The 26204-nt window shown below is 41.2% G+C and overlaps 1 protein-coding gene across 2 annotated transcripts in view; it reads right to left on the reverse strand.

The window, feature by feature from the left end:
• RASA3 (RAS p21 protein activator 3) overlaps positions 1 to 26204 on the reverse strand; it is a 194720-nt gene that overhangs the window by 52483 nt on the left and 116033 nt on the right. For both annotated transcript variants that reach the window (XM_006883814.1, XM_006883813.1), the window contains exons 6-13: positions 23514 to 23594; positions 22867 to 22939; positions 15252 to 15328; positions 9870 to 9974; positions 6166 to 6322; positions 3558 to 3706; positions 1625 to 1739; positions 241 to 315 (exon numbers count right to left, since the gene is read on the reverse strand). In XM_006883814.1, coding sequence (XP_006883876.1) covers positions 241 to 315; positions 1625 to 1739; positions 3558 to 3706; positions 6166 to 6322; positions 9870 to 9974; positions 15252 to 15328; positions 22867 to 22939; positions 23514 to 23594 — 832 coding nt within the window. The remainder of the gene's footprint in view (positions 1 to 240; positions 316 to 1624; positions 1740 to 3557; positions 3707 to 6165; positions 6323 to 9869; positions 9975 to 15251; positions 15329 to 22866; positions 22940 to 23513; positions 23595 to 26204) is intronic.

A 26204-nucleotide genomic window follows, 5' to 3' on the forward strand; every position in this document is an offset into this window, starting at 1 on the left:
GAACCACAATATACTAAACATAAAGCTAATGGCAGATAATGCCTAAGTATGCAAACCTTTACATTTCGGACTCAGTAGTTGTGGTCTATATAAAGCATAACACATTCTCTTTCCCTACCCCAGCCTGAAATCTTAGGGTGAACGACAGAGTCTCTAAATAGCCTTAATACTGAAGAAAAAAAAAAACAGGTTAACTGGCTTGGAAAAGGTATGCATGAACAAAACAGAAGAAACTCTCACCATGTTGTTTTCAAGGTTTTCACCATCTTTTAACTTTACAGGGTCAATTTCACAAGGCTTGTGGCTTTGGCAGATCTGGAAAGAACATTTAGATCAATGAATACAGAGAAGACAGGGTAGAGGAGCATGGGGTGTGGGGCGAGTGGAGTCAAGGGGTTTGTTCTTCATTGAGATGGAAATCATGAACTTGATTGCAAAAGTGGTCAGTTTTTGAGGCCTGGCAGATGTTGTTCGGTGCAGTCAAGCCCAGTATGACCCATAGTGACTCTACGAGTGACAGATTTGAATCCTGTCCTGTGCCACCTTCATAGTATAGAACATCCTTGAGCCCTCTGCTGCAGTCACTGTGTCAAAGCATCTCATTGAGGGTTTGTCCTCTCTTTCGCTGACATACTTTTCCAAGCATGATGTCCCTCACCAAGAAATAGCCTCTCCTAGCAACATGCCTCACCATCTTGCACTCATGATGCAGGGGTAAAAACCCAGGCCTGGCACTCTATATGTGGGCCAAGTGGCTGAGCTCCCCTTACCTCAGCTGCATTAGCTGAAGTGGAGATAACATCCAGGGCCAATGAAATAATATGCACAAATAATTGGTGAAGCACACAGTTGGTTTTAGATGAGAATTTTTTTTATTTTTTTTTTACGATGAGAACATTTTTGAAAGCCGTTTTGTATCAATTCATACGTGATTAAGTTTCATAAAGCTTTAATCATGTTTTTACTTCAGAATGCTATGATGATTTTGCCCGCAGATCAAACTAGAACGCTATTTTAAATTCTCTCTCGTTTGCAAAACACCTATTTTTTATGAAACTGTTCTGGGGGAAAACATTGCCTGACAAGGTATCACATTTAATGGGTTAGGTAAGAAAGTGCTGAGTCATTCCAAAAAGGAAATGCGTGGTTTAAACGTGTCAATCAATTACTACCCTGTAAAGAGAAGGATCCTCCTGCATGATAGAGATAATGAAACGCTACCTCACACAGCTACAACAGAGCTCTAGAAAAAGCCATGCTGCCGTGAGAATTGGGGGAGAACCACGACGTGCCACCCATCTTTTTCTTGTGTGTCCTTCTGTCTTCAACAAGATGATAGATATTTTAAAAATAACTTTTTTTTTTCAAATTTAAAAAGATGCGTAAGATTATGGAATACATCATGAAATGTCTCTATAAAAGCCAGCCAAATGATGCTCCTGTGGTGAAACGATTGCTTTTATTAAGGTGATAGCTCTTGTTAGGCTGAACATGTCTGTGGGGAATCTTTCTGTATGTGTGTTATCACTCACACCAGAAGCATTCGCTCCCAGGGAAGGTCCTCTCCCCGCCCTGGGAATGCTGAAGCAGCAGAGACCTGGAAGCCAGGGCTGCAAGCACTCACCTCCTCAATGATGGGCTTCAGGGTGACATGGAGGTAGTGCATCCCTGCCAGCTTCATCGTCTCATCAATGCACTTTGAGGTCAAAGAGTTTCCTCGGAAGATGGTATTTGGGTCTCTGGAAAGTAGATTGGGGTGGGCTTTATCTCCACATGATACTAATGTGTGTTAAAGCAGCAGAAACTGTTCTGGAATGACGCAGAGATAAGGTCAACCTGATGACTGTGTCTTCGGATTTTTATGTGAAGAGAAGACCAAGGTCTCTAAGTGGCACAAGTGCTTTATACTCTTTATGCTCTGGTGACTTAGTCTGTAGAGAGTTGCACTGTCCATCCAAAGGCCACACTTCTCTGGAGATTCAAAATCCACCAACTGTTCTAACTAACTTGTCTACTTTCTTGGGGTTAAGAGAGATTTCTTTCTCTTCTGCAGCCAACTAACAAGCCTAAGCACTAAGAGGAGGATCTGGTGGCTTAATGGCAAGAAACTGCACTACAATCTCAAAGCCATACAGTTTGAATCCACCAGATGCACTATGGAAGAAGAATGGGCAGCCTCCTCCTGTGCGATTTACCACCTCTAAAAACCCACTGGAGGGTCAGCTATGAGCCTGTTCTGACTCCATGACACATAACAACATGAAGAAGCACCAAAAGCTGCTGGTGGCTTACTGGAGTTACAATCTCAACAAAAAAGCACACAATTCAAAACTACCAGCTGCTTTGTGAGAGAACGATGGGCAATCTCCTCCTGTGAGATTTACAACCTCTGAAAAACCTGCCAGAGAGCCAGCTAAGAGGCGGTTCCAACTCAACAGTAATGAGTTGAGGCATTAAAAACTGTGGTCATGATAAAGAGCCTGGCAGAGACGCAACCCAAATAGGCTGTTCTTTGAGTACCTGGTCGGCACGCCGACCTGTCTCGGGGCCCTGTGGACTTCCATGAAGATGACCTTCTCATGAAGCTCAACAGTAAACGCTAGCCTTGAAAGGATGCAACGTTTATAAATTTGCAGTTTTGGGCTCCATTCATACTGAGCTCTCAGAATTTAAACATGGAGTGACTTCAAAGTGAGCTGTAACAGGCCACAAGGAATTGAGAGCTTTCCCTAAAGCAACCAGGGCCTATGCTTATCTCAATTCTTCATACACTTATTTTCAGATTTCTTAAAGAAACACAAGTTTAAAAAGAAATCAGTAAGCATTCTTTTTCTCAAATATCTGAATATCTGAATTTAGGTCATGATTTTGGGGAGCCTTAAAGTTAAGTTTCTTCAAAAGACACTTCTAAATATTTTTTGATGGTGACTTCTATTGTTATCCAATTACCCAAGTCTATAGCCTTAGTTTTTCTCACCTATGAGTGGTCTCAGGCTCAAATTCATTGATGACCAGTGGAAACCAACTCATAGCTGACTCACCACTGAGTTTCTGAGGTAGTAAATAGCAACAGAGGAGACTGCCTAGCTTTCTCCCTTGTTGTTGCTGGTGCATCTAAACCACCAGAAAGGCACAATCTTTGGGTTCCCAGTGCAACTTCCTACAGGCTAGACTACCAGAGCTACCTTTAAACCAGTCAATGACTCACCAGCAAGTCAATTCTGACTCACAGTGACCTTCTCTGTGTCATAGTAGAACTGTGCTAACTAGAGTTTTCAGTAGTAGCTATCTAGGGGTTTTAATAGCTAACTGGAATGAAGGCTTCAGGCCTTTCTTCTCAGATGCTTCTGGATGGACTCATATCTCCAACCTTTTGGTTACAGAGTAGCACATTAAGGTTTGTACCACCCAGGGACTCCTCACTAACTTAGGCTTTCCCCAGGCCATGCTAAATCTGTTTGCGGAGACGGATTTGGCATTCATTCCTCAGGAGTGGGCAGGCACATGAAAGAAAGGGGCAAGGGAATATGGGAGTGGAAGCAGTGCGGGGTACTCACTGAGTCCTTTCCACTTCGGCATTTGCAATAGCGCTGATGAAAGGCACAATCTTGCCATAGTGCAGGAAGAGTCGCACCAGTGGGATTGCAGCCTCCTGCTTTTCTCTACACACTTCACCCAAAATATGGGCTGCTGATGCAGACACAGGCTGAGCAAACAGACAACATGAACCTTTAGAAGGCAGGCACCAAATCAAATTAGTGACCTCCCCAGATCAGGGGGCTGGGGTAGGGTAGGCTTTTGATGCCCATTCCTTGGTTGTAAAGGATGAGTCTGACTTCTGCTAGCTTCAGAAAGGGGAACTGTCCCCGTCAATAAGATCTAGAGTACCAAAATAATAGCCACAAGGTCAGACATAGTCCCTACTCCCACGCCTTGCACCTACTTCTACTAATCACTGGGCCCAATGTTCACTGCAAATTGATTCATAAACTTGACTTTACTCACAGTACGGAATTTATTGAGGAAAGAGGCTGGAGAGTGGGAGAAGCAAAGAATTTCACACAGTGAAATCAGGATTTAGTCCAGAAAATCCCTCAGTTTAGATCATGTCTCAATCAACAAGTGAAAATGCAAATTCAGTCAAGCAACACCAATGTAGGATATCTCTGGTTTCAATTGTCCAGCAAGTTTTGTCTCGTAGCAATCACAAGTCAGCTTTCTCTTCAATTGGCCATCAAGTAAAATCTTTAACTCTGACTCTGTCTCCTGGGCTCCATCAGTGTATGCCTCATCACAGCCTCTCCACAGTCTGACCAGCTCTTCTTATGTTGACCTCACAGCTGTTGATGATTATCTACTTTACTAGGTATGCTCTTCTCTTTAAGAACTGGTTTCTCCTGAGAACATGATATCCCTCTCCTGGACCAAAACACACAAAATGGCATTTTGCTATTCCCACTTCTAAGATCAATCTGACTGTACATCTTCCAAAAGATTTTTCATTCTTTGCTAACATCATATTTCAAATTCACGGGTTCTTCTTTTGTCTTCCTTATTTCTTGTTCAGTTTCTAAGCATCTGAAGTGACTAAACATGCCATGGTTTGGGTTAGGTATGCCTTAGACTTAGAGGCAACATCTTTGCTTTCTAACACTGTAAAGAGGTCTTTTACAGCAGATTAGCCCAATGCAATACAGCTGCTGCCTCCATGGGTGTTGACTGTGAAACTAAGTAAAATTAAGGTTTGAGAACTTCAATCTTTATTCCATTTATCATGATGCTGCTTCCGGATCTAAGTGTGAGGGGTTTTCTCTCCTTTTTTGTTGAGTTGCAATCTGTACTGAAATTTCATGAACTCTGAAGAAGGCTGTATAGATTTTGACTTTCATCAAAGTTCATGAAACTTCATCAAAGAACTTCATTAAAGTTCTCTTCACCATCAGCAAGCAATGTTGTGCCATCTGCATATTACAAGTTGTTAATTACATTTTCTTCAATCCTAATGCCACATTTTTCTTCATGTAGTCTAGCCTCCTGGTTTATTTGCATAGCAAACAGGCTGAATACGTATGATGAATAGATACAATCCTCCCACAAACTTTTTCTGATTTTAAATCCGTTACTATCTCCTTTCTCTATTCAAAGGACTGTCTCATGTTCTATACATAGGTTCTGCATGAGTACAATTAGGTGTTCTAGAATTCCTATTTCCCAAATGTTTTCCTAATCTATTACGATCCACCCAGTTGAATGCCTTTGTATAGTCAACAGAACACAGGAAAACATCTTTCTGATATTCTCTGCTTTTATCCAAGATCCAGTAAAGTGAGCAATGATTCCTTTATTCCCTAAATGCTTCTAAATAAATTCCAAACTTTTGACAGTTCTTTGTTGATGTACTGCTGCAATAATTTTCAAATTATCTTTAGCATAATTTTACTTGCTTGTGATGGTAATGATGTTTGATAAATTCAATCACTAGGGGGCAGCAATCTAAAAACCAAGCCATCTGCAAAGAAGCCAACCTCTCACCTTTGATGTACTTTTAGTGATAAAAAGAAAGGAACCTATTGGTCTTTCCCCCTTTCTTTCCCTTACTCTATGTACCATCATTTTTAGCTTTGATAAATGCAGGTTTTTTGGTTGTTTTTTATCCTGAGACAGAAAACTTACATTTCATAGGGAAAAATATCACATTTAAATCTCCAACTTGCAAATATCTCTGGGGTTTTTTCCTGCCATGCAGAGTCAAGGATCCACAAATTCCGTTCTTTCTCCCATCCACTCCCCTAATTCAAACAGAACAAGGGTCTGCAAGCAAACGCAACCAAAGGCATTTGGTTGACAGTCAAATGCAAAAATTAGGAAGTCCTACACCCTGCCTGTGGGTTTTCACAACGGTTCTAACAGCAGAAGAGTTGGGTGTGCCCCCCCTTTGCAGCCAGCAAAAACAGATAAAGATCTTTCTCTGAAGGAAGGGTACAAAAACAACCTGGAGGAGACCTGAGGTTGCTGGTGAAACTCATAAATAAGGATAGGAAGCAGCTGAGGGAGCTGAGGTCCATCAGCTAGGGCCACTCCCACCCTTGCCCTGTGAAATGTATGTCAGAGGTTTACAAAGGTCATCAAAGGTAGGTAAACCAAAAGGGTAGGTAGGCAAATTACCTCCACATCTGCAGATTTCATGAGGAGGTCCCGGAGGGGACTGTAATAGTCTGAGGAGAAAACATGATCTTCTGTGTAAACTACATTCAGCCTTAAGGACCCCAGATCCCCTGGTTTCAGGCTCTTACTGCCATTATCTCGGGGCTGAAGGAAGTACCTGGAAAGGACACACAGGGAAGAAACTACTGTAAGGCAGCAACTTCTTTTATAAAAGGGGCCATTCTCTGTAGAGAACCTGGTGGTATAGTGTGTATCCAGAGGTAGGCGATTTGAATCCACCAGCTGCTCCATGGGAGAAAAATGGGCAACTTGTTCCCATAAGATGTACAGCCTCAGAAAACAAACTGAGGACAACTGACTGGGCTTGATGACACTGAGCAGGGGATTCATTCTCTCCATAGTCACTCCCAGCACCCCGCTAAACACAACTCTCTCTGCATCTGACCCAGGTGACTGGTGGGGACACAGGGTGATTGTACAGGAGGCCCTCCTACAGCAACCAGGAGGCTCTGTGCAGCCTGGATGGAGTATGCCTCTCCCCTAAGGAGGTTGCCCACTGAGGCTGCTGAAAAAAAAAAGCCACACACTTAAAAGTTAAGGGAGAATGTAAGGAAAAGTGGAAGAAATAAGAAAGAAGAGGAAGAAGAGAGATGTGTAAAAGAAAACATGTTTGGGTTTAGATGGTGGTTTGAACATGCATATAAGTAGTTAGGGCCAATTTCGCTGTCAAATAATTTACCTGTGAAAACTGACACTTAATAATGGGCTAGCAATAAGGAGAGTAAAGCTATCCCTGTCTTAATATAGTATAATTTTCTGTGTTAAAAAGAACAAAAGTGTATATGTGTGTGCAGTTGGGTCATTTGACCACATGGTCACTTGGAGTGACATTTTCTGATTCTGTCACTTTTCTCTCTTTTGTTCTATACTGAGTGACCCATTCAGGAATCATACGTACTCTAATTTTGCTGTTTCTTTACAGCTTGAAAAGCTGTTTACACAATGAAATACTATGCAGTACCCAGGAACAATGATTTTGTAAATTACTAACTAAATTGGGGGTGGGGAGGACTGGAGAGCATTATGCTAAGTTAACTAACTCAGTCTCATAAGGACAAATACTATATGAGATCATTACTGTAGAGGATCCAAGGTGTGGGGAAGAAGCAGAAGGATGAGGATGGACAGGGGTCAGGGGCTTAATCACAGGGTCGCACAATTTGATGGGTGGAAGGAGTGGTGGGTAAAGGAAAGCGCAAAGATCCAGTGTGAAAAACAATGTATGCAAACTTTGTTAAGTAAACCAGTATAAAATAAAAATTTTATATATTAAAAAATAAATCCACAAACAATAAATGGAGGTGAGTTGTGTGGAAACTGGAACCCTTATTCACTACTTGTGGGAGTGTAAAATGGTGCAACCATTATGGAAAGTAGTATGGTGCTTTCTCAAAAAGTTGAAAATAGAAATACCATTTGACCTAGCAGTTCCACTACTGGGAATTTACCTTAAAGAAACCAGAACTTCTACCCAAGCAGATATATGCACATCCATGTTTATTGCAGCTTTGTTCACAAAACTCTTTTAGCAAAGAGTTGAAAACAACCCAAGTGCCCATTAATAAATGAATGGACAGAGAAGCTGTGGTATATTCACACAGTAGAATACTATGCTGCACTGAAAAACAAGGAACTCATGAAATATACAAAATGGGTGACCCTGGAGGACACTATGCTGAGTGAAATATCTCAGTCACAAAAGGACAAATACTGCATAGTGCCCCTGTTTTAAAATGGGACTGACATCGGGTTTGGGGGAACCAAAGAAAAGAGGGGATAAATAATGTATACTGCATTGAAACAGATGAGGGAGAGAACTGTTTAAAAGGAATATATGCTTAGGTATTATTTTCATGGTAAGTTTCCAGAGAAAGAAGTGCATAGTAAAGTGGACTGTGGACTTGGTAGAATGGGGGATGGTATAATAATGAAAGAATTTTTCTTTTCTTTTCAAAGAGAAAAGTGAACTAAGGGGGAGTGGTGGGCAGGGAGGAAAATGTCCAACAATGAATGAATGAGAAAAAAATTAAATGGGAAGAATATGCTGTAAAATATATATATATATATCTCCTCCTAGGGGCAAGATGCTGCGTTACAATCCCAAAAGGTGAGTTGTTCGAATCCACCAAATGATCTGAGAAGGAGAGGTTATCTCTTCCTGTGCCAGTTGGATCAGATTTGGTGGTACACAACAAGGAAAAAAAAAAAAAAATTTTACATTTTATATATATATATACACACACACACACACACTCCATTTTACAATAAAAGCCAAGATCAACAACAACAACAACAAAAGAAGCTGTATAAGTATAAGTAGATCTTGTCTCTGAGGCATTACCACCTTAGAGTATTTGCTGAGATTTTCAGTGGACCACCAGGCAAACAACTCTGGTCACTTGGTGTGGATGGAACTGTGCTGCCAATTCAAAGATAGGCATTTCTAATCCACCAGATTGCTTCTTGGCAATCTTCTCCTATTTTGATTTATAGTCTCGGAAAACCTGCTGGAGGATCAGTTATGAGTCAATTCTAACTTGACAGCAAAAAAGAGAGACCAGACAAACATCATATCCTTTGTTACCATGGCAAGGGTTTTGCTTGAGCTTCCCAGCAAGAAATCAGAATCTAATTATGCAGTCATAGTCCAACTTCTCATGGCTCATGGAATTAAAAGGTACAATAGCCCATTATTTCCTGTTGATAGGAAACTCTGTTATAAAGCACAATGTGAAAAGATATTAAAAAATATGTGATTGTTTTGATGTTCATGGTTGCTGGCGTATAATGCAAGAAGACGAGTCTGTTTTCTTACTGCACTCTGCGTCTGTTAAAGGAAATGAAGTAAGAAACAATGACCAGGATTAAAAAGATTTAAGACTTCATTCTGGTGATCCTTACAGTGATGCAATTTGATTTATAAACTGACCGTGAAATAAAACAAAAGAGAAATCCCTTACGTCAGAATGCAAAGTGCCCGACAGGAAATATGAAATAAAGATAGAAGCAAGTAGCAAAACTGCAGCCATCTGGGCTGCTGGAATGAGTTATAACACAGAGCTGAGACAGCTGCATGTTGTGGATGTGTGGTTTTAAGTGGCGATTTCCATGAAACATGCAGCACCCCTTCATACCTTCCTCAGAGGGTGACGCGTCCCCTGCTGATGGCTTTTTTTTTGCTGATGGCTTTAGTGGATAACATGGGCAAAGATCAAGAGCACCAATCAATGCACAGGGGATCCGATGTTCTAATGGGTCAATGAAGTGTGTCAGCTGTTTGCCTTATCTCCAATAACCAAGCCCAAGGTGCTATTTTGAAAATGTTACAGCCCATAAGTTAGTCTCTCTTCTTTGTTTTAAGGCCCTGAACCATCACCTTTAATAGTACCTGTCCATATCTATTGTGTATCACCTGTTGGGAAGACAGAAGCTAGATCACCAAGCTAAATCTGTAAGAACTATATGCAAAATAAGAATAGATGATTGTGAAGTGAGAAGGTGAAGGTTTGAGTACATAAGTTATTGTGCCATTTTGTATTGGAGGTCTTTATAATTTTTTTCTTCTTTCTCTTGATTTCTCAGCCTTGTCTCCCCAGCATGAGGCCACCAAGGAGCTGATCTCTGCCGGGCAGATTGTTACATACCATGCTTCATAAGAGCTGGACTGTCGTAGTACTTTCAATGGAATCCTTAATTCTCCCAGAAACTCATCTCCAAATTTCAAGTTACTGGCATTCCAGAGGTCAACTCTGAAAAACAATAGCCAAGAATACAAATTTCACTTAACAAAGGACAACCTAATGTGAGAATATTAACATTAATTTTTTTTTTCTTCCTGCTTTTATTCTTTTTCCTCAAGAGGTGCTTGGAGCAGAATTGAGCCTTCTGTGCTACCAATGGAGGATCTAAACTAGCTAAAAAAGAATCGCCACCTTTGAATTGTGGTGTTGGTGGAGAACAATGAATATACCACGGACTGCCAAAAGAACAAACAAATCTGTCTCAGAGGTAGTGCAGCCACAATGTTCCTTTGAAGCAAGGATGGGCAGACTTCATTTTACATACTTTGAGTCTGCAATCTGCAGGGGCCAGTCACCGAGAAAGGGCATCATGAACGGAAGAAGAGGTCAGTAGAAGAGAAAACGACACTCAGCGAGATGGACTGACAGAGTGATTGCAACAATTGGCTTAAGCACAGCAGATCTTCTGAGGACGGTGCAGGACTGGGCAGAATTTTGTTCTGCTTACACAGGGTCACCATGAGTCAGAGTCAACTCAATGGCACCTAACAACAGCAAACTGAGTCTGTTTGGGGATAAAGATCTGTGTTTCCCCAGGTTGCACATGAAAAGAGAGGAGATGGGAGCAGAGCACAACTGTCTGGTATGAGATGCACACAATGGTCTCCAGGACTCAGCCGCTCCTACTCTGACACAGGAGGCTAGCTGTTCAGTATTTGAGCAGCTGCAGCCACATCTTCACTTCAGCAATTCCTGTGGTCTCCATTATCCAAGAAGAGGCTCAGGGGAAGAAGCACTCCTCAAGGCAGGAAAGCTTCGTAGGCACACTAATTACACCGCAAACAGGAGCGCCTTGCCTCTTAGCCGCCTGGCTCAAACACCAAGCACAGGGATGTTTAATCTGCAGGGGCTTAATAAAAGTCGCATGCATGAATGAACCAAATCTAATTCACCTCAGTCTAATTACTTCTCAGTGGATGAGACTGTCAGGAGTGAATGATGCGATGTGAAAAGATAGAAAAATGCCAGGACTGGCCAACCTGACCCATATAAATACCAGGGTGCTCACTACTCCCTTCATAAGGAAGTATACCTAGAAAGAACTAGAATGGGAGTATTTGAACTCTCTTTCTCCGTCTGAATTTAGAAACCTTAACCAATCATATATTACACACCAGTGTGAATGAAAAATAAAGGCTGAAACATTCTTCACAGAGGTAACAGGAAAGTAAAGGGTGAGGTTTCAAATGACTGCTAAACCACAGGGCTATTTATGCAACTATCTTTGTGAAAAGCTCATGCCCATCTTCCTGAACAGTCTTTTAACTTCTGAGATGGGAGACAGCACTAACTAGTCTTTTCCCCTCAGGTAGAATTCTCCCGCCTTTCCATCAGCTTTGAGGCTGTGGTAACTGCATCTTCCTATTCGATTGAGGTGACAATAGTGGTGAGAACAAGTCAACAAGCTTTAAGTGCACAATAACAGTCCCGTCAACCACTCACTACCAGGATCTGAAAACTAGTGTAAACACATCTAACCACACCTTGGTGGGCAAAGGAAATTAACGACAAGTGGAAAATTCTAAAACACTGCACCCAGTGCATTCTAATAACCTTGCAAACCAAAACGAAGAGTGGCTAGCACTTAGTGGTAGAAAGGTCCCTACAAAACAAGAGACAAATAAGCATTTGGAAAGCAGTGAAGGTGGTGTTGGAGGATGACAAAGTGGAATCAATATGCCACAGTAGATTATTTTTAGAATAAACAAAAGCAGAATTTTTCATCTGCTAATTGACAAGTTAGCAATGTGACAAAATTTGTCAAGCCTTGTAGTCAGAGAAACACCTAAAAACATTTTTGTTTATATGCTTAAAAACAACCCCCCCAAAACTTGAAGACTTTATATTTTAAATGGAAAGCCTAATTAAAGCAAAGCAAACAAACAACAACAAAAACCCCACTTCTTTCTCTTAACAAGAAAAAAAGAGGAAGCTGCCTATCAGAGGAACAGCTGGTACCAGTCGGCAGTTTAGAACAAGACCTAGTCGCTTTTGTTTAGAGTTCACCAGTGAGGGCCTCTTCAGGAGCTGTAAATGTAGGTAGGCGTATTTTGCTTATAGTTGAGTATTCTCAAGTACTGGAAATAAAGACTTAAATTGACCAGATACATTTGAAAATTGGGCTAAAACCAACTAAGTCTGAGAAGGGGGGTGGGGTGGGTCACTGGACTTCCTCAGGACTTGATGAAATGAGAGAAAGATATGGACACAAACTTGCCTGTCTCGCATGTGGTGGGAAGAGGAAGTGCTGAGGGGAAGAGAAACGTGCTTGGAGAACATGCTGTACAATCTCAGAGCAGCGACAGCCTGCATTTTCTCATTGTCACCAACGTGGCCAGTTCTTCCCCGCCTGGCCCAGAAGTCTCCCCACACATCTCCTCCATTGCTCAAGAGGTCTTGAAAGTTGGTATGAGTTCATTTGAGGAACAACAGAGCCCTCTCTTCCCTAACTGAATGTCTGTGGTCTTTCTAATAGAACCTCAAGTGCCTCAGGATATCCTTAACTCTACAACAGAAGCTAACTCTGCATCATAGCAAACTTAAAGTTTAGAAATTTGAGTTTTGTTTTTTTTTAAAAAAAACAAACCCAAAACAACAACAACCACCATATACCTAAATGTAGATACCTAGGTCCTTATGGTACATTACCATAATTATTTATTTGCTCTATCTCTTTTATTATCACATAGCCTTCATGAGGGTGGGACAAGGAAACCTGCTCCTTGGATGATGCTGGCACCAAGTAGGAATGCCAGTATCTGCCCACTGAAGGAGAGGAGAGAGCAACAGTTGGCACTCATCAAGACCACATAATGCAGAGTGGTAATACAATTGCCATTTGTGTTCTCCAAAACAATACAAAATTAGTGTCTAAAAGTAAGTGCATTCTATAGATCTCACTGCCATCAAGTCAGAGCTGACTCTCCAGCCAACCGGAGAGTTTCTGAGGCTGAAAATTAAATGGGGGAGGAGGGTGATTGTCTATCTTTCTCTCTTTGAGCCACTGGTAGACTTGAGCCACCAGAGGCCTCTGGCCTTTGAGTTATCTGTGCAACTCTTTATGGATAGATAGGAGTATTAAACCCAGGTTTAGAAAGAAGGAAGGAATGGTCAGAAAAGAGATTTTGAGTAATTCTTTTAATAGAGCATAGTGATTCTCCACTCAACAATTCATACGTTTTATGACACTGAGTACAATCCTTCTGTTGTAGCAGCACTCTACCCAATTCCCCACTGTGATTCTCATTTCTACTCTTTATTCTCTCCTTCTCTCTCTGCTAAGCAGTATCTCTGGGTACTGCCCTTTCATTATTATGTGTTGGTTGCTTTAAGAACTGGGTCCAGAGGAAAATGAGTTCAGTTTCAGGCTCAAAGAGTGACTAAGGCCCACAGTCTGAAGAGTTCCAACAGTCACTACCAGACCAGCGAGCCTGGCCATTTGAGGAATAACAGAGTGATTTCTTTCCTACCTGTATCTCTGAGGGCTCTCTCATTGAAACTCAAATACTTCAGAATATAAATATATTCTTTTATGCTTTTTGAAAAAAAATTTTGTACAGTATGAAAATTTTCAAGTAAGTGTATGTGTGTGTACCTCTTTATAATAGATAGGAGACCCTAAGCAGAAACATTTGTATAAGAAGTTGGTATAAAAAAAAAAACAACAGAGTCTATAATTAAAAAAATAAAACAAAGAATCCAGCTTATTTTAATGGACAAAAAGGAACATTTTCCTGGTTCATGAAATGAACATTCCTGGAAGATCACTTCTTACAAGACTCTAGGTAAATACGATCAAGGACACTTTCTGGAGACAAAGACTCACATTTGCTTGTGTTAGGCTGTCTGAATTTTGAACATGGGAATATGCCTTCTTTATTTAAGCATCCAATTACTTTGCTAAACTGCACATAATGTCTTATTCTCTTTCACTTCCTATGGAAAGTGTCAGGATGCCAAGAAAAGATGATTATGGGTGCAAACCAGCCATAGGTGAATATTTAACAAAGACTCTGTTTCTATGACAACATGCTTGCACAGAACAAGGGAAGATAAATATAGGATCCACAGATAAGAACATTTTACGAAAAAAACAGTGCTTAGTATTTCCCAGGAGGACCAGAGCTCATCAAGGAAAGCATCTTGCCTGGAGCATGGCAGAGCCTTGGTGATTCTATGAGCAAGTGTGTCCTGTTCAGTTAACAGCAGGGGGGGTGGGGAGACCAACCGCCCAGGAGCTCAGCTTCTGCTGTGCCCAAGGGAAGGGCTGGCAAGCCTGGGGGGGGGGGGAATTCCTGAATCCGAGAGCTAGAGGTCAAAGACAGTGGGAAGAAAACCCTTGGATATTTTTTTTTTATTAATTTCAATGAAAATTTACAGAGATTTTGGATTTCCATTCATTCATTGTTGCACTTTTCTAAAGTTATTTCATATGAAAAAAGAAAATGTAATTTCTTTTTTAATTGTCGCATATGAAAAGAGAAAATGAGTAATTTATTTTTTATTACCGATACATACAGTAGAACAAATACTCATTCAACGATTTACATACATTATGTACATGATTCACTGATATTGATGGAATCTTTAAGCTTGTAAGAATTGCACAATCACTCTTATACTAGATTTCCATATTGTTCCCCACTAACATAAACTTACTTTTCCCTAAATGGCCTATCTACCCCTTCCAGTTGCTGTTAACAATTTGAGCCTGCATAGGTAGCGGTTTGTTTTTTGGTGGGTTTTTGGTTTTTTTTATAAAAAAAAAAAAGAGTCCAAAGCTCAAGAAGAGCATTCTCTAATGCTAAGTAAATGTATTAAGTGATATTTTAATACAGGTAACAAGTACAGAGAGTGAAAAGCAAGGGCTTTATAATAAGGATCCTAAAAGCAGTTGGCAACCACAATTCACTCTATTAGGCTTGGGTATTTTGGATGGACAGAGTCTTGCAGACACTGAACAACACATAAATATTTTTATCTTCATTCATGAGAAGATATTGCAAAATGAACTACAAAACCAATTCTGCCCGTTTTGTATGTAACCATCTTCTTGGCCTACTACCCAAATATTAGCAAATTTTATGAGAAAGACATTTCCTTCAACCACAGTGGCTAACATCCTAGTGTTAAAATTACCATCCATTCCCCATTTAAAAAAAATAGACAAGAAAAGTAACTTTAAACTAAAATTGCCCAGGAGCCAACACTGATTTTCTTACTTACCTAATTTCAAGTTTGTCTACATCCTCCTCTTCAAAGTCAAAGTGGGATTTTTTGCTGTAGCTACAGGGTCTGGTCACCTGACAACAAAGACAGAGTTTAAAAAGCCCAGCGAAAATACAATCTCTAAGAATAATCATTAATAAGGATAAAGATAGGCAGCATGGATCAAAAGCTTACTATATACCATGCAATGTTCTACAGATGGCACATTACTCCCATCCCCTTCTCTTAACAACACAGTGAAAGAGCTACTATGCATGTAGTTGTTCATTGCTGTTCAACCAGAACTGGGTCAGAGCTGAGCCTACAGCAGGTTTTCAGAGACTGTAAATTGCACTGGAGAGACTGTAAATGACATCTTTCTCCCTTGTACCAGTCGGTGGATTTGAAGTGCTGACCTTTGGGTTAGCAGTGCAATTCCTTACCCACTAGACCAGCAGTGCTTCCTTATCCCTACTTACCTGATGAGTACTAAATACTTCTCAGTATAAGATGATAAACATTGTTGTTGTTGTTGTCATGTGTTATCAAATCAGAACCCATCCACAGCTGACCCTCCAGTGGGGTTTTAGAGTTTATATATCACATGAGAGGAAAGTGTTCATTTTTCTTCCTTAGAGTGACTGGTGGATTCAAATCATGTGTCTCTAGATTGGCAGCATGACTTCTTAGCCCACCAGGCCACCAGAGCTTGATAAATACTAGTAACTAGTATTTAGAGGGTTTTCATACACAATCAACACTCTTGGCACCAGCAGGCAGGAAATTAAAAGACGTATTGCGATGGGAAAGTCTGCTGTTAAGGACCTCTCTAAAGTACTCAAGAGCAACGATGTGTCTCTGGAGACTAAGGTGCCTCTGGTACAGGTCATGGTCTTTGCAATCATTTGTTATGCATCAGAGAGCTGGACAATGACCAGGAAGGACAAAAGGAGAATTGATGCTTTTGAGCTTTGGTTTTGGAGAAGAGTGCTGAGAGGGCCATGGACTGCTAAGAAAACAAACAGATTCATCCTGGAGAGGGTTAAACCAGGCTTCTCCTTGGAGGCAAGTATTCTGAGGCTTCGTCTGACATACTTTGGTCATGCGGTAAGGAGGGACATCTTGGAGAGGAGACATCATGCTTGAGAAGGTGGAGGGCAGGCGCAGGAGGGGAAGGCCCTCTGGGAGATGGATTGATTCAGTGACTGGGGCAATCGGGATGAGTGTGTTGGAGACAATGAGATTGGCATAGGACAGAGCAGCATTTAGAGCTGTTGTACATAGGGTCGCTATGAGTCACAAGCGACTCGACAGCACATAACAACAACAACAAGTATTTAAAGGAAGAATTTAAGTTCATCGCTCCATGTCTTCACTCAACACTCAAGAAGCATGCCCAAGCTGGTTTCCTTTGCAGCCCTGATTCTCAGGAGTTGGCCTTGTGCTAGGCACTTCCCCTCATGACCCAGTCAATCCTCCCAACATCCACAGTGATAGAACTCCTCTCATTCTGCATATGAGGACCCCTGGAGGCTCAATTACTTGACCCAGTTGGTAATCATAAGCTATGGCTGAGTCTCCCCATCCGCTGCACATCAGCACATGTCCTCCAAGTATCTGAGCCCTCCTATATGCTGAGTGGTGTGGTGGGTAAGGTGTTCAGTTTCACTGAGAAGGTTGGTGGTTCAAATCCGTTAGCTGTTCTGAGTAGGCAATCTCCTCCTGTAAAAAATTTACACCCTTGGCAACCCAGTGGCTAGAGAGGGTTGTCACGAGTCAAAAATAACTCAGCAGCAATGGGATTGTGCGCCTGGCTCTGCAGAAGGAAGACGGAGAAGGCATGGCTTCTGGCTTTAAGAAGCACTCAATCAGATACGGTTTACTCAGTGACCATAGTCCACTGACTGAAAGCCTGCTCTTTTGACAACTCTCCTGTTTTTCAAGACTTTTACATTTTCTACTGATGATTAGAATCAACATATGCTTGAGGGGGAGGGGGAGAAAAGAGAAGGCAGCCCCTTGGGCTCCTGTGCAGCTCCTTAGAGGAAGCTGGTGCCCCTTCTCATCAAAAGGATATCAAGATCTGCTCCTTGCACTCAGCTGACAGAAGAAGCAAGCATTTCTGAGGTTTCTTTCTCACCAATATGATGAGGAAGGTATACGCACCCCACCCATGAAATCACCACAATGCAGGAAGATCAAACGAAACACTGGCCAGAACTTGAAACTATGACTGCTGAACTTCCCTTATGAGAAAACAGTAGAGACTTTAAAGTTTTCTTTTGCCCACTCTGGGGAAGGAGTGTAGAACAAGTGGGTTGGATTAGAAAAAGGAAATATCAAAACATTGCTATTTTCTTCTTGATATTTTAAGGAGCGTGAGTTCCTTGAAACATACAAAAGAACTAAAGGTCTAGTCTCAAGTGATGGGGTAACTCTGAGGCATATTTCCTGCCAATCCACAGGGTCTCCTGGCTGTGGACACTTTTATCCTTGCCTGTAATCCAGGAAGAGTCATGTGGCCAGCAGCTGGGTTCTCTGCAATCTCAATAAATTATCTTCTATGCATCTTCCTTTAAACTGTGTAAACCACATATTAAATTACAGCCATGATTACAAAGAGGTTTACTTCTTGCTGACAGGCACAATTCCCCTTCCCTCCCTCTCTTTCCACTCCAGGGATTAGGCAGGAGTTAATGTTAGTTTAGACGTGTTTGGCTCAGAGTTCTAATCCATAATTTGGCACAAAGTCGTTATGTGATCCTGCTTAACCTCTGGGCTTTAATTTCCTGCTCTGTAAATCAGAGGTAAACCATTCAAAGCTGCACAGGGTGGGTGATGGGAACAAACAAATGCTTGGAAGCTTCTTGCTGCAGCATGTCCCTCGTATTCAGTCAGAGCTCCCAGACACTCTCACCATCCAGACACATGTTTCCAGCTGTCTACTGAAACCCTAAGAAGCGCTGGTGGTTAGGTAGTGGTTATGCTCCAGACTCCTAACTGAAAGTTCAGTGGTTTGAACCCAGGAGCAGCTCCACAGGAGAAAGATGTGGCAGCCTGCTTCTGTAAAGAACACAGCCTCGGGACCCTGCGGGCAGTTCTACCCTGACCCTTAGGAGCACTACAAGGTAGAGTCGACTCTATGGCAACGGTTTTCGTTTGGTTTACTTAGTTCTTCCACATAGGGTTTCCTTCCTTTAAATATAGGGTCATATTAAAGGTCATTAGGACTCAAAACCAGTTTAACAGCACCCAACACAGAAACAAACGACACAAAAAGGATCTCAAATCTGCTCCTTCCCCATCTTGTAAAATGGTATCACTCCAGTCAGGATAGTGAAAGTAGTTTTGACACCTCCTGTCCCTCCTCCACTCATGTTCAGCCTCTAAACACAACTCAACTCGTTGCCCTCAAGTTGGAATCAACTCAAATGACCCTCCATGGAGCTTCTGAGGCTGTAAACCTCGCAGGAGGAGACTATCCATCTATCTCTCTCTCTCTCTCTCTCTCAATGGTAGACTTGAACCTCTGAAGAGGTGTGGCCTGGGGCTCACAGCACAGTTCCCTACTGGGTACACCCCCAGAACTCCGAAACTAGGTCTCAAATCTCATCACTGATCTTAATTTCTTTTGGCCCCTTCCTCATCCTAATCAGGGTCACCAATGACAAATGAGCCATCTGTCTCCAAGGCCTCACCATCAACTCTAGCTTTGCTAAGCCCCACCACGCATTCTCCTTCATACAAAACATGGTCATCTTTTCAGAAACACCAACAATGCTGCTTCTCTGCATAAATTTGTTGCAGGAAACCTCACCTGGCCCACCGCCCTGGTCACTGTCCCTGCACTTTCTTCAGGTCCTCCGTCATTCTGGGAAGGTTGACTGGCTCCTTCTCAGCCTGTTGGTATCTGATGAAAGATGTCCACCTTCTCTTCACCTTTTTCTCTACTCTTATATCCTCTCCTGCGTTGCATGGAGCAAGCACAGTGCTATCTCAGGACTGGTCTGTTTATTATCTCTCCCACACTTGATTATGCAAGGTTACGTCCATTTCCTTTTTTCACTATATGTCCAGTCTAACATTTCCTGAATAAAGGAAGATGGCTCACAAAATTGAGATATGTAAGGGGCTTTTCAGGTCATACAAGGAATTTGCACTCTGATACTAACCTAAGAGAGCTCTCGTGGCCTAGAGAGGAAATACTGCCAATCCAAAGGCCTTTGGTTCAAATCCACCAGCTGCTCTTTGGGAAAAAGATGGACAATCTTTTCCCACCCATGTGATTTATAGTCTCTAAAAATCCACTGGGGAATCAGCTATATGTCAAGTCTTACTCAACAGCAAATCAGTTAATTAGTTACTAACGTAAGCAAGAGATGTTGCCTTTGAGTTGTGGTGCTGAAGAGTGCTGAACACACCATGGATCACCAAGAGAACAAACAGGTCTGTCTTACAGAGTATGAAACCAAGTTGCTTCCTTGGAGGCAAAGATTTTGAAGCTCTGCTGTCTCACATACTTTGGGCTTGTTGCCAGGAGGGACCAGTCCTTAGAGAAAGACACCACGCTTGGAAGGGTGGAGGGACAGTGCAGGAGAGGAAGATCCCAGATGAGACAGATTGACATAGTAATGGGTACTGAGGGTAGGTGTGTGAAAAGCAGTGAGATTGACTCAGGACAGAGCAGGATTCAGAACTGTTGTGCATAGTCACGGTTGACTCAGCAGCATATAACAACAGACTTCGGGCAATTAGATCCCACCCAGCTGCACCACAGAAGAAAGGCCTGGAAATCTGCTTCCTTGGTGATTGTTGTTATTGTGTGCCGCGGAGTCAGAACCAACTCATCGCTGACTTTCCAGCAGGTTTTCAGGAGGCAGTTTATTGCATGGGAGGAGACTGTTCAACAATCTCTCAAGGAGCAGCTGGAGGATTCAACTCACATGCCTTTGGGACTGCAGCACAGCTTCTTACTACCAAGCCACCAGAGCTCCCGAAAAAAACCTCACAATCAATTCTGTTCTACTCACCAATCATGGGGCTGCCAAAAGTTGGAACCAACTCAAAGGCAACAAATTTCATTTTCATATATTAGTTATCTCTGGGTGGCACAAAATTGTTAACACAATTGCCTGCTAACTGAAAGACTGGAAGTTGTCTGCCCAGAGTCACCTTAGAAGAAATCTGGAGATCATCTGAGAAGGCATCAATTATAAACCTCTGTGAGGCACAGTTCTACGCCAACACATACCGTGTCCCCCTGAGTCTGAGTCACAGCAATGGCAGCAGGAAAAAAGCTGGAGTTGTTGTCCTGCAAGAAACTGGCCTGGGGGCAACTTACTTTCTATTGAAACGAAAAGGCTGTTTTCTCCTTTTGCTCTTGTCTGATGCTGCTTGCCAGCACACAGGCCGTGTTTCTCTTCCACACTCTCCTTTCCTGGAGAGGTGAGGGGAAGGGCAGACTGGGGCTTGGTCTCAGACTGAGTCAGAAGGCCACACAGCGTGGACCACACCACAGAAAAGTGGTGTTTACCAGCTGAGACTGAAATGAGATAAGCAGAGCCTGATAAGTGTAGTGGATCTATTGCCACAAAACAGTGGGTTGAGCCATTTAAGTCAAACGAAATAAACTCCAAACAGCAGAGTTTCTTGAGCCCTGTCTTCTCCTTTCACTGGTCTTTGGGCAAGTCTGTTTGAGAAAAGGAAACTGGGTGTGAAGCACTGGAGTCTCCACAGAGCCATAATTGCTGAGAGTTAGGGCCTTCCCAGGGGCTTATCCAGAACTTTGTTTTTCAAATTCAACTGTTGGTTCTCATACTAATTTAGAGGCCAGGATTTGAAAAGAAACAAACAAACAAGAACAAACATAAAAAATAAAGAAAATAACAATATACCACTATGTGTAAGAAATAAATAGTAAGAAATAGATATAGATAAATGAATGAATTAGATTTACAAAAGAATTTTTTTTTCTTACTGTGTGTTGTGCTAAAAATAGAAGTTTGGAAACCACTCATCTAAATTATTTCAGACAGCCAGGGCAAGGAAGGCCACTACTGCCTTTAATTCACGATTCTATATACCTATATACACATCTTGTTTCCAAACTGAGAAGGTGTATACGGGGCTCTCAGGGAGCACTCTCTGTTGGCTTAGTGGTAAGAAGTGGCAGTGCCAACCCAAAGGCAAGTGGTTTGAATCCACCAGCTGCTCTGAGAGAGAAAGATGAGTCACCTCCTTCACTTGATTTAAAGCCTCTGAAAGTTCACGGGAGGGTCATTAATGAGTCAATTCCCATTTGAAGGCACGTAACAAGAGTGCAGGCCGCAAGCATGACATCCATCTGGGACTCTTCGTCCTAGGCTTCCTGGATCTTCCACCAAACTCCTCCCTCCTGCTGCCCCAGCAAAGCTGTTCACAGCCCTCTACCACTTCAAAAACAGGTGAGCTGCTGGGCACCTCTCAGAAAAAATGATTTTCACACTGTGCATGAAAACCTTGGCTCCAATCTATCACACCAAGCTCACTTTCTAAGATTCTTTGCATTTTCACCTCAATTCCACTTTGAACTCTAGAAACACCATGTTTCTCGCCAGATTCCCAATACCTACACACACAGATAGTGTTTGTTCTTTGTATTTGCCTGTCTGGAATCCAATCCCCCTTCCTACACTCAAGATTCACTTCCTGAGAAGTTGCACTCAACCATCTCAGACAGGATTGGATGTCTGTACCCTAGGTTTTCAGAGTTCTTTGTTTATGAATCTGCTTTAACATTTACTGCACCATATGCAATGCTCTGTATGCGTATTTTTCTCTTTTATTAGGTACAGGCATTGAGATCTTGATCAGCCTTGTCTTCCCAGGACCCAGGTAGAAAGGAAACATTCATGACAGTTTTACTGACGGAATGAGCCCTTGACTAACTACGGTACACAGGTCTATGTTACAATTCCAGGCTAGTCCAGTTGCGTGGAGCTGACTCAGGGGACTCCATGTGTCTCACAGGTTAATTTTGTTCTATAGGTTTTCAATGGTGGATTTTTAGAAATTGATCACTAAACTTTTCTTCTGAGTGGACTTAAATTGCCAACAGTGCTATCTGCACCATCTCCAGGTACTACAAATCAAACCAGCTACATTTGTTTCTTCGTTCTACAAAGTCCTCAGCTGTCACATCTTCCATGTCATTAATCTTGGTGTTTCACATTCTGAGTGGTACACAGAAGAATCTCTGTGTCTGAATGGATACCACCTTTTGAATCAAAAACTATCACCATTTCCAGTGTCACAATCTTCCCATTACCACTCAGGGAAGCCTGTGTGGATCAACTTAACACAAATAAAAAGTCCTGATAATTTGCAAAATCTTCATTTTCTCACATTTAACTCAAAAGTGGGCCAGTTCAGGCAGCAAGTCAAACAACTCTTCCTCTCTAGGAAGAGCAAACAGCTCCTGGGGACCAGCTTACTGCAGGACGGGGGCCAGCAAGGCTGGGACAGGGCTTGTGAGCTGGTACATGAAATGCACTTTTGAAAGGAAGTAATTAAGATAGCTCAGATCTAGCCTTTTTTGCTAAAGGATCTTGGGTATAGGGTTTCAACTTAACATCCCTCCCATTAAAATACCAACCTCAAAATAAAATACTTCATCAAACTGGGGGTTGTTGGTCTTTTTTTTCACTTTTGTCTTCTTCGCTTCTGATCTGGAATTAAGAGAGGAATGATTAAGATTAAAAATAACACCATTGATCTCAAATTTCCTGGTCTTAAGACTGAGCTATCAAATGTACAAGTAACTTACTGCCTTTATTTATCTTATAAATATTTCTGTTTGTTTCCAACTCCAGATGGTATGCAAATTAAGAACCTTCACTGAGCCAAAAATACTTACCATGAAGAACATAAAGGATTTCTTTTTTTTTTTATACAAAGCAAATTTCAAGCAATAAAAGAAACAAAGGGGAGTCAGAATGATATAACCTGCTTCCACAAAAGGGCTCCCTGCATTCTTCTGAATGAGATATTCTAGCTCTGGCAGCCTAGTGGTAAAGGAATTATGCTGCCAACCCAAAGGCATGAGGGTCACATCCAACAGCTGGTCTTTGGGAGAAAATGGGCAATCTCCTCCCATGAGATTCACAGGCTCTGAAAAATCACTGGAGGGTCAGCTATGAATCGGTTCCAACTTGACAGTAGATAATCATAAAAAAATATCAATACCTATTAGGACCAAAAATGAAACCCAGAAGGGACAGGAATCATGGGATTTCTACTTACCTGTATGGTCCTGCTAATGTCACAGTGGCATAAGGGTCACACTGTCCATTCACTATAGGGAGACCTTGGCACTCGAAGATGCTGAAGAGAGACGTGAAAGAGGACCGTGAGATAAGATACAAAGATCAAGGAGGAAAAGCTTGACAAAAAATTCTTTTAAGGAATGTTCTTGAGTCTAAGAGGGAAGGATCTTTGAACAAAATAAGAGTAAAGAGTCATTTAAACATAATGAAAAACTGACCACTAGAAGAGAAAAAAAATAGATGAACAGGACCTTCTAAGAATCAAATTCTGATGCACATAAAAAAATTCTGCAGGTGTAACTACTATGGAATGCGATTTGGTGCTTTATCAAAAAGTTGAAAATAGACATATCATTGGACCTAGCAATGACACTACCATGAATATACCCTAAAGAAACCAGAACCACCATCCAAACAGATATATGCACACCCATGTATATTATTGCATTATTTATAATAGCAAAGAGTTGGAAGCAACCCAAGTGCCTATCAACACAAGAATTGATACAAAAACTATGGAATATTCATAATATGGAATACTACACAGCACTGAAAAATAATGAACTTGTAAACCATTACACAAAATGGGTGAGCCTGGCAGACATTATGCTGACTAAAATATCCCAGTCACAAAAGGACAAAGACTGAATAACACTGTTGTTATAAGACTGACATGGTGAAGAATAGGGAAAAAAGTGGGTAGATAATGAACACTGCATTGGAACAGGTGAGGGGAAGAACTGTCTGAAAGGAATGTGTGATTAGGCATTATATGTATGACAGCAATCTGGAGCAAGAGATGCACTGCAAAGTAGACTGGAGGAGGGGAAGGAAAAGTGGAGGAGGGAAATGTGCAACAATGAATGAAAACACAACCTTTCTGTAAACCTTGCTAAATAAAATTGAAAAAAAGAGTCACAATGTAAACGAATGAAACACAATGTAATTTAATTACTGTATGAAAACCAATAAAAATATAGTAAGAAAAAAAGTAAAGAGTCATGAATTTGGTCATGACTTGGTCATTAACTTCCTATAAGTCTCTAAGTGCCATGTCCACAAAACAGAAATGGATGAAATGACGAACATATCAACTAGAAAACATATATAGGAAGAGAAGAAATTTTCTCAACTATCCAATGAGAGTACATTACATTCAATGTGAAACAGTCATGATTCAGCACAAGTTTCTGGTGATTTACTTAAATGATTTACAATACTCTTTCAAAGCGTTGTCTTTTAAAAAACTGGTTCCCAAGTTTTTATTTAAGAACAAAGTGATGAATGAAGTGAGGATTAATTATCAAGAGCATCACTAAACCAACGCCCTGGACAGTGTTTTGTTTGTTTGTTTGTTCACAGAGTGTTTTGTTCACGTACATTGTGTATAATAAAATCATTCTTATACATTGCATTTTATATAACTAAAAACTACTGATAGATCCCTACTATTACCCCAGCTTTCCAAGTGCCCAATGAAGGTTTCTTATTCCTTCACCCCATGCCATCTGTCCACTAACCTCTGCTGCCCTAGTGATTGTTCCCCTTCTCGTTTTCCCACTCCCTTTCTCTTTCTGCTTCCCCTTTTTAACAGTTATACACATCTTGCTAACTTATCCTTCTATTTTCACAATAATGGTCTTACATGGTGTTTGTCCTTATAAGACTGAGTTAGTTCACTCAGAATAATGCTCTCTAGACTTTCCCATTTTATAGAGTATTTGACAATATCATTGTTCCTTAGTGCTGCATAGTATTCCATTGTGTGAATGTATCACAATTTCTCAATCTATGCATTTGCTGATGAGCATGTGGACTGTTTCCGTTTCCTTCCTATTATGACTAATGCTGTTAAGAACATAGATGTACATATCTCTGTTGGTGTCTCAGTTTTGATTTCTTGGAGTATAATATTAGCAGTGTAATAGCTAGGTCATATGGGATTTCTATGTTAAGTTTTTAAGGAAACACCAAACTGCCTTCCAGAGTAGTTGTATGATTTTACAATCACACACACACATAAACCCAAGTTGACATATGGCAATTTCTATTGCAATGTAATTTTTTTTGGCTATTGCTTTTTCTTTTAAAAAAAAGTATTACTTATTTTCATCATTCATATATATTGTGTTTCATGCACGTACACTGTGTTTTATACAATCTTTCATTTATATTAATAATTGTATAAATGTGACATGCCTAACAATGTTAATTAAACCAGTTTACACAAAGGAAAAAAAACTCAGTATTTTCATTCCCACCAGTCATTGTAATGATGGCCAGCATACAGTAACTACATTCACTTCCTAGGAGCTAGGTAGGGTTCCAAATGCTGTACACTGTTTAAGAATTTAATTCTCTAGCAATATTACAAAGCAGATACTATGCTTACTTCCATGTTACAGATGGAGAAACTTGGGCCTAACTCAATTAAGTAAACTTAGAACTAACAAATTGCTGGCTTAAATCAAGAGATTGAAGTCACAACTTGTGCATTATAATCTATGTCATAGGAGTGGCATCCACTTACTAAATGGCATGCCTCTGGAAACTATGAACTTTGACAAATGTCAAAAGTTATAGAAAGGCTGGCTTCAGGCGTTTTGTTCACAGGGTCGCTATGAGTCATGCTTGACATGCTCAACTTGACAGCAATCAACAACAACAA

Source organism: Elephantulus edwardii, unplaced genomic scaffold, assembly GCF_000299155.1.
Source record: "Elephantulus edwardii isolate Elephantulus edwardi_28Jun2011 unplaced genomic scaffold, EleEdw1.0 scaffold00030, whole genome shotgun sequence".
NCBI lineage: Eukaryota > Metazoa > Chordata > Mammalia > Macroscelidea > Macroscelididae > Elephantulus > Elephantulus edwardii.